Source organism: Anomalospiza imberbis, chromosome 2, assembly GCF_031753505.1.
Source record: "Anomalospiza imberbis isolate Cuckoo-Finch-1a 21T00152 chromosome 2, ASM3175350v1, whole genome shotgun sequence".
NCBI classification, from domain to species: Eukaryota; Metazoa; Chordata; class Aves; order Passeriformes; family Viduidae; genus Anomalospiza; species Anomalospiza imberbis.
Genome location: NC_089682.1, coordinates 15,372,101 through 15,384,322, shown reverse-complemented (window position 1 = coordinate 15,384,322; position 12,222 = coordinate 15,372,101). Strand labels below are relative to the sequence as shown.

At 41.6% G+C, this 12,222-nt stretch overlaps 1 protein-coding gene across 1 annotated transcript; it reads right to left on the bottom strand.

The window, feature by feature from the left end:
* Nucleotides 1-2,943: 2,943 nt before the first annotated feature.
* On the bottom strand, nt 2,944-10,836 carry EIF1AX (eukaryotic translation initiation factor 1A X-linked). The gene is made up of 7 exons (XM_068179927.1): nt 10,678-10,836; nt 9,720-9,803; nt 8,036-8,139; nt 6,619-6,669; nt 5,144-5,225; nt 4,945-5,036; nt 2,944-3,337 (listed from the first exon to the last, which is right to left on the bottom strand). Exons 1-7 carry the CDS (start codon nt 10,691-10,693, stop codon nt 3,332-3,334), a joined length of 435 nt encoding a protein of 144 aa, XP_068036028.1. The 5' UTR covers nt 10,694-10,836; the 3' UTR covers nt 2,944-3,331.
* Nucleotides 10,837-12,222: the final 1,386 nt, after the last annotated feature.

Here is a 12,222-nt window from a genome sequence, read left to right as displayed (position 1 = left end):
AAAGGTAGGTTTGAGTCCTCTAGGGAACCACAGGGTAACTCAAGTTCCCTGATATTCATATCCAGCAACAGCAAATAATTATGGATTAGACTGGAGCTTGCTCAACCGCAGGAAGAGCTGACACCCCAATTCACCTGAGAACAGGACTTACCGTATGGCCAGAGGGTCTCGGGGAGCAGCAGTCCCAGCATTATTTCACACACAAAGAGATGCCATCAGTCCTACCAGTTTATCATGAAGAACCTGTGGAGTGTGGCCAGATACCACACAGAGCAACCTGCCAGACTTGGTCATCAGCTCACTGACATTCATGGACATCACCCAGAGGACAAAGCAACCCCTGTGCCAGCCTAAACTCTGCAGGTTCTATCTGTACACTAATTTAGGTGTGTGTGTTTAATATGGTACCATATATACGAGATTTATGGCGTGTATCACCTATCTGCATGGCGCTAGCACACCGTACCTCAGATGTGCATGCTGGCACATGCAGAGCGCTGCCATGACACAACCTATCACCAGAACAAATAGCAGAGAGCTCAGCAGTCATGGTTTACCAGCTCCTCCTTTTGAGAAGGGAACAAGAGGTTGTTTCTCATACACTTTTTCAGTTGCTGTGTCTGGACTGTATCTACAGTGGAAAAGCATTAGGGCTCTCCAAGCAATGTGCAGTTGCCCCTATTGTAAGATGAAAAGATTTGGAACAATGGACAAAAATAATTTTTCAAAATGTTAAATCACAGAGAAAACCTTGAAGTGGGAAACAGAGAACACAGTTTGTATTTTAGCTGTGGGAGAATAATTTTTGTATCCCTGCTTTCAATTTTGCACTCTAGGGAAAAAGCCAACAGCAATTCTCATGCAAGAATAATGAAAAAATTATCTAGGAAATACTTTTACAGATGGAGTGCCTTTCATGGCTTTAGAGTCAGCAACCTTGCAACGCTCTAGCTGGCAGCTGCTCTTCTACTACTGTTCTCTGAACGGAGACATGGGAAAGACAGCTTCTTGGGAAAGCTGTTTTTACAGCCCCTAAGAAAAAAAAGCAATAGGAATATCAAGCTGCCTAGATTGGACTGTGAAGGGAGCTTTAACAGAGGACAGAGAAACAAGGTGACTAAGGATACTCACAAAGGCAATACAGTCCAGCTTATGAGTAGAAACCTAAGGGTGATAAGCTAGTGCACTAAGAAGAAATTAATAGTTAATTAAGAAATTTCCTTAAAATCTGCAGATTAGGTTAAGCCAGACATGAACCTGGGAACAATGAAGACTGGAAGGAACCTCAGGGCAAACCACAACCGATTCTGACAGCAACAGTTCCATCTCTGACCCACAGCTGAAGTCTGTGTTATACTGAGAACTGTAGGCTCCCTACAGCAGCAGTGTCTACGCGTTTCCCTTTACCACTGACCACGCATTTACATTTCGCATACAGAAGATCAGACTGGCAAGTACAGTTCCCATAATACCGGAATCTTCAGTACACGTTTTCTGCAATTCAATCACTAACCTTCCTGCCAGTACAACTGAAAGGACACACACCTTCTGCACCTGGACCTCAAGAACTTTGAAAGCTTTTAAACTTTTTCAGAGCTGCTTAGACTGCTGAATACAATGAGGAAACCAATGAGCTCAGGAGTGGTTTATAAGCCTTATTCAGAAACATTACACCATTTATGTTCCTTCACAATTGAACCTTACAGACATACAAAGACAGTAAATTGATACATTTAAGATCAGTTGAGCAAGAATGCTGTACTAGTAGTATCTTTCCCTCAACACTTACCAAGTTTTTACAACAAAAAAAAAGTTAAAATCCACGAAATAATTACTTAATACTAAGAAAATGTTCTTCCTAGAGCAGGGTACCTGATCCATGCAAGGAAAATTGACACAACAATGAAAGAAAAAGAGAAGACATTTTTACAAAAGCTTTGGATGTTTAAATCTCCTTAAAAATACATATAAAGCAAAGAGGCCACTCTGTATTTAAAGTCATTTTGTTTTTATCTATTGGGGTAGTCACTTTACATCATACCAAAAAGACTGTATAAGGAATACAAGTGTCAAGAGTCAGATCTTTATGGCACAAAAGGAATTTTTCCATTAACCTTTCAGAGTTGTTAAATACATTATTAAAGACAAAGACACTAAGGCTACCACAAAATAATATTTGCATGATGATGTTAGTCTTTATTCAGTTTCTCAACTGACTCCTCCAGTCTGAAGGTGGACAAGAATCTTTCCAGTAGTCTGTTTCATTGATTTATTCTGGATGAAAAGATTCTTTCTACTTTTGACAAACTTATTTTCTTATTTATATTGTTACTCAAAGTTCACATAAGCTTTTATGTTGTACCTTACAATGTATGGAATTTCAGATTAAAATAAAACTCTACTCTTAACATAACCTTTTATATAATGTAAAAATATTCTACATGTTTAACATATCAAGAATGTTAAGCATTTACTTTGGGGAAAACCTATTTTATGCATTTTTCAGTACAAACCCCCCTGTGAAGGCTTTGCATTTGTGTCTCCCTGTTCAGTCGGGTGCCACCCAGTGTTCATCGTCTGCAGCTGCAGCTCGGCCACTGCACCAACCGCAGTTTCCAAAAAAATGCAAATTTGAGATGCTGCTCACTGTTCATCTTTACTCCTCTCCCGCCCCTCCCTCCACCATGGAAAATTGACATATTTGAAATAATGAGTGTTTTTAATTATCAAAATCAGTATAAAAATAGCAGCATGCTACTAGATGCGAAAAGCAGATTCATCATGCATTGTGAGTTTAAATGCAGATTTCTGCCTTCCTCTTCTATTATCAAAATCTTTTTTAAAGTTAACATCAAGGCAAGGGGTAAAAGGACAGACACTGCATAGTATGATTTGATACTAATCTGAACTGGGTTATGTGCCTTTAATCAAAATCCTTGATAATTACAGGGTAAACAATTTTTATTTCAAAATACAAGTTTAACTGGAATTGTAGTGATGAAAGCAGAAGAGGGAAAATGCAGTCTTTTACAGCCCATGTCACTGTATCTCACTTACATCCAGAGATAAAAGCTCTAATTGGTGAAGAGACAAAATATTTATGGCATGTCATTGAACCTTTGTGATAATCCAGCGTTATCCATTTCTAAAGAAATATAAATACTTTAAAACAAACATTGAAAATAAATCCTTTTGATGTAACAAACTACACTCTTTACTGAGAATTTTCAGTCTTCTTAAAAGTAAGGGACGTCACCCAAAAAATAATCGAAGTATCAATGTAGAACAATCCTTGGAGGAAAAAAGTTGGAATGTAAACCTCTTTTCCAAATTAGATCTGAAAAGCAAGAACAAAACATCGTGTATTTCATCCAAGTGTATTTTTCATCAAGCAACTCTTTTTTAAAGCTACTTTTACATTTCAACGGGAGACTTGCTGAATTTAGCACAGTCCTGTTTTGCCTCAGCTCATGCCCTGTTTTCTTAACACATGAACAGTTACTCCCTGCTTTTGTCTCCACAAGCCCTGTGACAATACTATGGTCATGCAGGTGAGCAATTCTGCCTAATCACAGTATCTACAATACAATTATACATCACTGGACCAGCCATAAATTAGGCCATGATTCTCAAAAACGAAAATAAAACCGAATCTGAGAGTCATTACAATAAGTGCTGACTTTCTAATTGTCCTTCTGATATAAAAAACAAAGGAAAGGCTCCACTGAGTTCCTCCTGTTAACAATGACCTTGGAAAGTGCACTTTATTCCAGATATAAGAAGGCGATCCTCAGAGAGGTTACTTACATATTTTCTTTGTATCTTTTACTTTCTTAAAGCATGATATTAATGTTTTATTGAAGAGCTGACAAAAGCTTACAAACAATCAGAGCTGCTCACTTAATCCCACACACAGATCCATTAGCTTGCAAATTTGTCCTACAGCTACTTATCTCTTTGATGTCTTTCAATAGCCTCATTATTAAAAGCATACAGTACTAGTTTTTCTAGCTTCAATGCGCTAAATCTTCAGTAAGCTCAACCACTGACAGGCCCAAAGTGGAATTTTCAAAAGTCTGAACAAAAATTCCTCAGCATTTTCATATTTTTAAAATACTTGATCTAATGAATCATATATTGATAATCTCAAAAAAGTCAGAATAATGGAAGCATTTTACAAGAATTAGTCATATTATCAACTTAGAGGGAGGAGTAAAAAGATGAAGAATTAAAGCGTAATAGTACTCTTAGAACAGTCGATCCAATTAAGTTAACTCACTGGCTCAGTGAGTTACTACTTATCCTCTCAGCCAGCTGACCCTGCACACATTCATCTCTCAGCTGTAAATTAAAGTGCATCAACTTAGCAGATACTGCTTCTGCAATTTACTATAAAATTTGAGTTGTAACAATTTTACTACTATAATTTCAGAGTGTGCATGACCAATACTACAGTTTAGTGGTAAGCAGTAACACAAGCAACTGTGACAGTCAAGATTAACTTTAGAAAAACTATTAGGATGCAGCTTTTTGTAGTTTTTATGTAAACAAAAATGGAGACTTAAACCCTTTGTTTTTAAAAAAACAAATCCCTTAATTACTTCTGCAGTTCTGGTGGGACAGCGAGGCTGGTAAACCTAGAGGAACAGGGGGGTGTCAAACGACTGATTTTCTTTTAGGCACCTTCAGCCTGCTCTCCACGTGTTTTAGCAGTGTGACACCAAATGTGCCATGTGTTTAGAGGCCAGCGCAGGAAATACTGTAGGACAGGAGAGAGGACAGAAAGCTGGCACATGAATGCACCCCACCACGTCCTGAGGCAGTCCCTGAGGAGCAAAGCTATCCTGAACACCCAGGTATTCCTTGCTGTAGAACAAAAACAACAGCTTATTGCCAAAGATGAGGGCTTCAAGAATATGATAAAAATACACATTCACTACTTACATCATCAATATCTTCATCATCATCTCCAATATCATCAAACTGGATTTCATCATCGTCTCCAGGACCAAATGTGTCTGTTTCATTGATTTTAGCTATGAAGGAATTTAGAGAAGTTTAGGAGTGCACTCACACTGTACCAAAACAGACTGAGTATTCTTATCCAACATGAACTTCCAATTTGAAGTGAAATTATTCCTACCATGTTCTGGAAGCTCCCCATATGCTTTCAGGCTTCTGGCTTCATCTGCATTGTATTTTAGAATAACATCAGCCTTGTTATCCTAAATAAGAATTTATTAGAACATATTAGTCATCTGTGAAGGAAAAATAAAACTGTTAACCTCAGCAGACTGCATTATTTACAACAGCTATATTATTCACAGTGGATTAACACCTATAATATTTATAGAAGAACATCTTGTTCTTCATTCCCCTCCAGTTCCTTTAAATGTGAAATAAACACATTGGGGTATTTTCATTTCTTCTCAGTGATAACTTAATTATCTCCAATTTTACAGATTCACAGAATGGTTTGGATTGGAAGGGACCTTAAAGATCATCTACTTCCAACCCCCCTGCCATGGGCAGGGACACCTTCCACTAGACCAGGGTGCTCAATCTGGCATTGAACACTGCCAGGGATGGGGCATCCACAACTTCCCTAGGCAACAAGACAAAAGAGAATTTGAGACAAATGAGAAATGTTGAGTATTCAACAACTTGACAAGTTCAGTTTCATGCCTTTGAAATGAACCTTTCTTCAGACAATACACACAGTGAGGTGTTGATGGTCAATCAGGAATCACAGAATTACTGAGTTGGAAGAGACCTTCAATATCATCGAGTCCAACCCAGCCCTAACACCTCAACCAAACCATGGCACGGGGTGCCACATCCAGTTTTTTTTTAAACACATCCAAGGATGGTGACTCCACCACCTCCCCGGGCAGGCCATTCCAGTACTTCATCACTCTTTCCATGAAAAACTTTTTTCCTAGTATTCAACCTATATTTCCCTTGGCAAAGTCAAAACCAAAAAATTCCTGGTTTTAAGTACTTTAATATACACAATAAGTGACGGTATCTTAAATGTTTTATAAACCTAATGCACACTTCAGAAGCAGAATCTATCTTCAACAACTGCTGACAACACTAATATTCATGAAAGGCATTCACCTAATGAAAACCTGACAACTGCTTCCCATTACTGTTTATATGACGTAAAGTTACGCCACTCAATTTTTGGAAATTTAAGTACAAACTAATTACTGATTAATCTGCCTCTTAAGGTAAAAGCCTAAACATCAAGTACCCAAAATTCTGATTACCAACAATTCTAATTATTACAATAAAATGTTTGTTACTTGACTCAATCTCCCTTTGTACCACAGGATGCAAGCACCAAAAAGCTACATCTGGAAAAAAACAGGTCAAGCTTGATGACAATAAGCACCTTCACTCACAAAGTCAAACAGAAGAACAAGTCAAACCAGAATTTGTCTACTCATTACAATCTTCCTGTAGTACAAGGAAACTAAAAATCATGATTTAGCATAACTAAATACAAATGCTAAATTAGACAGGAATTTCCTCACAACATCTGCTGCAATTTAACAGTAAACAAAGCTACTTGTAAGATACTCCTTATAGTGTCATATTATACTGAATTTTTACCTGGTAGTCTCTTAAGCCAATCAATATAATATCAGATGTATTTATCCAGACCTGAAGGAGAAAACATGTGTTACAGAAATTCAACTTCTGTTGTATAACACAAGAACCAAACTGCACATTTATATTTATAGAGAGACATAAAACACTTCACTACAGCCACCACCTTCATTTTCTAACCAGTATGCTAGAAACATCCAATTTAATGTTTTAACAGCAAACCCAAGGTCATAAATACTCATAGTTACATTATTTTTACATGTTATGGAGCTATTACAGGGTAATCAAAGTTCTTTGAAGAGCTTCTAGCCAACAGGGTGGTTAATAAGCCTTAACATCTGAGAAAACAGAAAGAATGCATCAAGGCACCAGTTGTAAACTCTGTGAACTGAGCTCCTCAAGGGCAAAAATTAAAGAAAAACCTGATGAAGGGGGCGACGGACAAGAACAGTGAAGAGCACAAGAAAATGAACTGAATTGTTTCTAGAAACTATGTTAACCAGAAATCTGCAGAAGAGGATATGCTTTTAAATGCACAGGGTGGTTCTATGTGGGTTCTATTCCACATCCACTTGATTTTTTTGGAGACTGAACTAATTTCAGTTGGAATTTCCTTTCTTTTAAACATAAGGAATAGCTAAGTGGTGCCTTTTGTAGCAAGAAATTAATTCTGCAGCACTTAGTGTTTATTTATGCACATTCTCCACTACCTTCAACAGTTTCTTTCAGGCAGTACAGCACTGCTTACACTGATCCCAAGACATGTGCATTCAGTGCTGACCAAAAAATGGAACAAGCCAGAATGAAGAAAGTGAATGTTTGCTTTCATTGGAAACAGACTGAGGGACCTCCTCCTCCTTACCATACACCAGCAGAGGACAGGAAGATGTAACACCTGACAAGTGCCAGAGGGGATACCATCTGAAGACAGCAAAGTTAAGAATGAAAACACTTACACCTGACATCCCTGAAGGTAAAAAATCTTTGCAATTAGCTTTCAACCGAAATATTTTGGGAACTGATGAAGTGGACAATGAAACAATGACATTGGAGGTGCATTTTCTAAATAGTCACCAAGCTCCTCATCTGCAATTAGGGAGATTTTTATTATTTTAAATACGTATAATTTTCTAGAATATGAAAAGCTTGTATTTCATAAGCAGCAAGAAAACCTTCCCCTGAAATATCCACATGGAAAGGCAGCCCTTCAACTGTGAGCTTCACCCAAGAGCCAAAGACTGCCTATTCTTGTGCCAGCAATGGAAACAGAAGGACAGACTAGCTTACTATCAAAAAAAGTAGTTTAAAATATTAAGTGCAGTAGAAACATTCATTTTTGTAACAAACTACACATGTAAATTTTTACAATTACATATCATGCATAACATCACTGTTTCCTGTTGCAATGCTTCAGAATTACCTTTTTTCTTAGCTTCCCTCTAATATGACATAACCTCTTCACACCATCAAAACATAATGCCTCCAGTCTTCCATTGCCTAACATCTTGATCACTTGGGCATATTCTGAAAGAGATGGTAACATACAGAAACGCAGAATCATTAGGCTGGAAAAGATCTTTAGCATCAACAAGTACAACCATTAACCCAGCATGGTTAAGTCCACCACTAAGTCATGTCCCAAAGTGCCACAGAGCAAAACTTCTGAACAAATCCAGTTTCAAGACACAACCAATAACTTTTCCACTGTAACCCAAATCTGCTGTACCATTTTATCAAATGTGAACTGCTGAGAAGAGCTTCAAGTACCCACACAGGCTGCTGAATGTATCACAGTTTTGTATCATTTGATGTTAACATTTTCAAATACTGCTCCTTGGCTGCATCCACCTTTTGTTCCCTCTCAAATGTTTACTACAGAAAATCTCAGAGGTATTGAGTCACACTCAGAGTATGAAAGTATATCACAACATCACAGCACCTGTCTTAAAGGACAACACCTCAGTGCTGTCACTGAGGCAGGAGAAAGCTGCATGCCCTGTCTAGCCACCCACCGAGACTCTGAATCGCTCTTGCAGAGGCTCTGTGGACAACATCCCACTGTCCTTGAAAGGACATAACCCTTATCAGACTCTGCCTGGAAGGTAAACAGCAGACCTCAGCTGAGGTCTGTGAAGCACCTCTCTAACCCTACCCTCAATCTCTTCACCTTGTATTTCATCTTCTCCCTCACCAAGCTGCAAAAAATCACATACTGGAGAACTCCATAGAATTAGATAGTCCAATGAACCACGAGACTGCTCATAACTGAGACTAATGTTTCATTAAATAGATTTTGCTTGGGAGATGTAAAGGATCTTAGGTTTCAGATGAACATAAAAATTAACTCCTTTTCTGCTTACAACCAACACAAAATACCAGAAATTTGTTCAGTGGCACTTCTGCAGTGATCTAAATCAGTAGCCTTCCCATATTTCTAACAAAACAACTGATTAATTGGTTACTAGGAAAGCACTCACATTATGTGAGCAACCACCAGAGTGTGACACACAAGACAGGGCGAGCTGAAAGGGAGGTGAGCTCACTGTCACCAGAGGCAGGGCAGATGGGAATCCCAGTCATCCCCTGGCTGAACCCTCTTGTGCCTTACTTCAGCTCCCACTTACATCTCTTGTTTTAATAACTGCTAGACTTCCAGCCCAGGAGCCAAGTGAACTAAACCATCAGGGGACAGAACAGTGAGATGAGCTGCTCTGCCACATCAGTGACTTTGGGCAGCTCAGTGAAGGATCCAAGAGATGTCAGAGTCCACATAAAACAGAAAGTGGGACTGCGCATCCCAAGGACAATTACTGGCAAAACTGAACTACATCTGCTAAGCCAGCTGCTCACAGACCTTCACACAAAGCTATCAAGAGGTTTTTAGGAAATATTTAAGTGCTGCTTTACACAGAGCATGCAATAAGGTCAAGAAGAGAAAAATGTCATTCTTAGGTGGTGAAGATATTGAAAATTTCCCTTCTCCTCCTGTGTTTCTCTTACATTCAATATGCCACTTGGAATTCAGTAAGAATACCTCTCTATTCTGTCACTTAAAGTACATGACTGAAAACAATGACATTGCCATATTATAGTCAAAGACTCACCTTGCCCATCTTCTTTGAAGACCAGTTCTCTTTTTTCTGATTCATTCTCATTCTTACCTCGTCGCCTGTTTTTACCTCCTTTGCCTAAATTAGAAGTGGAAGAAGAAGCAGGTGTTACTGTCTCTAGATACAGTGAGTGAAAAAAGTCAGACTTATGGAGATTTTTATGCCTGTACTCTATATGGCTATTTTAAGTATCCTACCCAGATCGAGATTTTTTTGCTTACTTTTAAGTCTAAATCTTTAGCTGGGTAGTAACGAAGTAATTAAACATTAGAATCTCCACTGTTTAAGCTGTCCTGGTTGCTCTGGAGTGACAACAGCCTTCAAAATGATTTTCACAAGATGGCCATTTTCAGTTTCTGTGATCCCTGCTACCAAATACCTCAAAAATAACGTTGGGATAGCCTGATGCACATAATTTTCAAGAGCAGATGAATAACTCCAGTTACTTTGCTACTGAAATCCCTGAAATACTCAAGAGGAAGCTTACCCTCCAAGTGAAGCGGCCCTTTTTAAAAGGCACACACGTGGCAACAGGATTAGATACTCTTCACGAAAAGCATAAGAGCAGTTCATACTTGCCCCGCTGTTAAAATCTGCTGCTCCCTTTCCCTCACGGTTTCTGCATTTCTTGCCGGAGTAAGAAAGAAGGGAAGCGGCAGCAGCGCTGCCCAGCGAGGGCACGGAGGAGCCCGGCCGCCTCCTCGGCAGGGCCGCTCCTGACAAGCGAGCCGCGGGCAGGGCCTCCCGCTCCCGGCCGGGCCCCAGCGGCCTCCGACGCGCGCCCGGCAGGCGGAACCGGCCCGGGGCCCGCCAGGTTGGCGGAGGGCCCCGGGGCCCGCAGGCTCCGGGCTCCGGCGGCGCCCACGTGAGGGGCCCGCGGGCCTGCCCTGCGCGACCGCACCTGGGCCCGGCCGCGCCGCCGCGGGCCCGGCGAAGGGAAAGGGCGACTCACCTTTATTCTTAGGCATGGCGCCGAACGCTCCGCCGCGGAGGGGCTGCGGGAGGGGCGGCGGGAGGGGCTCCGGGCGGGGGCGGCGGTTCGGGCTCGGCGGCGGCTCCGGGCGGGACCAGCGGCGGGGCCGGGGCTGCGCGGGCTCGTGCGCTGCGCTCCGGCCGCTGCGCCGAGCCGGCCACAGCGCCCCCTGCGGCCCGGCGGACTCCAGCGGCGCAGGACGCGCCCCCGGCCCCGGCCCCGGCCCCGGCCCCGGGGAAGGGCCCCGCCCGGGCACTGCCCGGCGTTTTGTGGCGGAGTTCAAGGAAAAGGAGGAGGAGGAGCCCCGGGCAGCCCCGGGACACCGCACAGCGCTCGGGGGGAGCGGTGTTAGTGGTGACTCCTTCTAGTACCTGCAGTACCTGCCAGGAAAGTTGGGGCAAGACTATTTGCAGGAGTTCGTAGTGACGGAACACGGAGGAGTGGGTTCAGATTGAAAGTGGGTTTAGATGAGACATTACGAAGAAACGCTTTACTGTGCGGGTGGTGAGGCATTGGCACAGGCTGCCCAGAGAAGCTGTGCGTGCCCCGTCTCCGGAGGTGTTCAGGGCAAGGCTGGATGAGGCTCCGAGCACGCTGGGATAGAGGGAGGTGTTCCTGCCACGGCAGGGGATTGGAACTAGCCGATTTTCAAGCTCCATTCCAACCCAAACTATTCTATGATTCTGTAAATAAGAGGGTACGAAGGTGAGGAAGGCTGACAGCAGGAGCTGTGGTATACCAGCCCCCCTTTCTGCCTTTGCAGAATTTCTGGAGGTTTATGAATTATCCAGTTTACTTGTAAACAAATTAAAAAATGTTTGTAGACAAGCAGCATAAAGTCTTGTGTGAACAAAGGGCCACAGCTATGCACACCTCTGATCCCAGGTGTGAATTTCACTGAGGAAATCCCAGTACCCTTGCCCCATATCTGTTACCAAACCTCTCCATGTTACCTGATGCCTCTCTTCTGGTACACTTAGCAAAACCTCTGCTTACATTCCTCACAAATCCTCTATCACCATTACTATAGTTTTTGTATACTATGCAACCTTTGAAAATCTCTCATCTTTTCCAGGTTGCAAGGTTAAAAAGAATCACAGCTGCATGCTTCCAAGTTGTATGAGCTGCTAAAACACGGGCCTGTTGTTTATGGAGTGCTTCTGCATATACTGTTACATTTCAAATATTTACAAAGTGCATTAATGACCCAACATGCCCATATTTTCAGTGTCCAGAGCAATGCAGGCATTGCAAGTATTATTTAGCAGCCTCCCATGAAGCGGTACTTTAGAGTTGACTGGAATCTGATGGGGTGTTTAAATACAGTATCCTTGCACTGTGGTCTTGTTGTATGTTAGATCAGGTCTCTAAGCACCGGCTGAACAGGAGTTTTTCCTTTGCCTCCATGTTTACCTTCCTCAATGTGCTGCAATGTTGAGACACTTGCTTTTTACAAACCCTTTCTGGCTGGCAAAGCACACTCAGTGTGCTGTGAAGGTAGTTTAGTGTTAGCGATGAACAAGC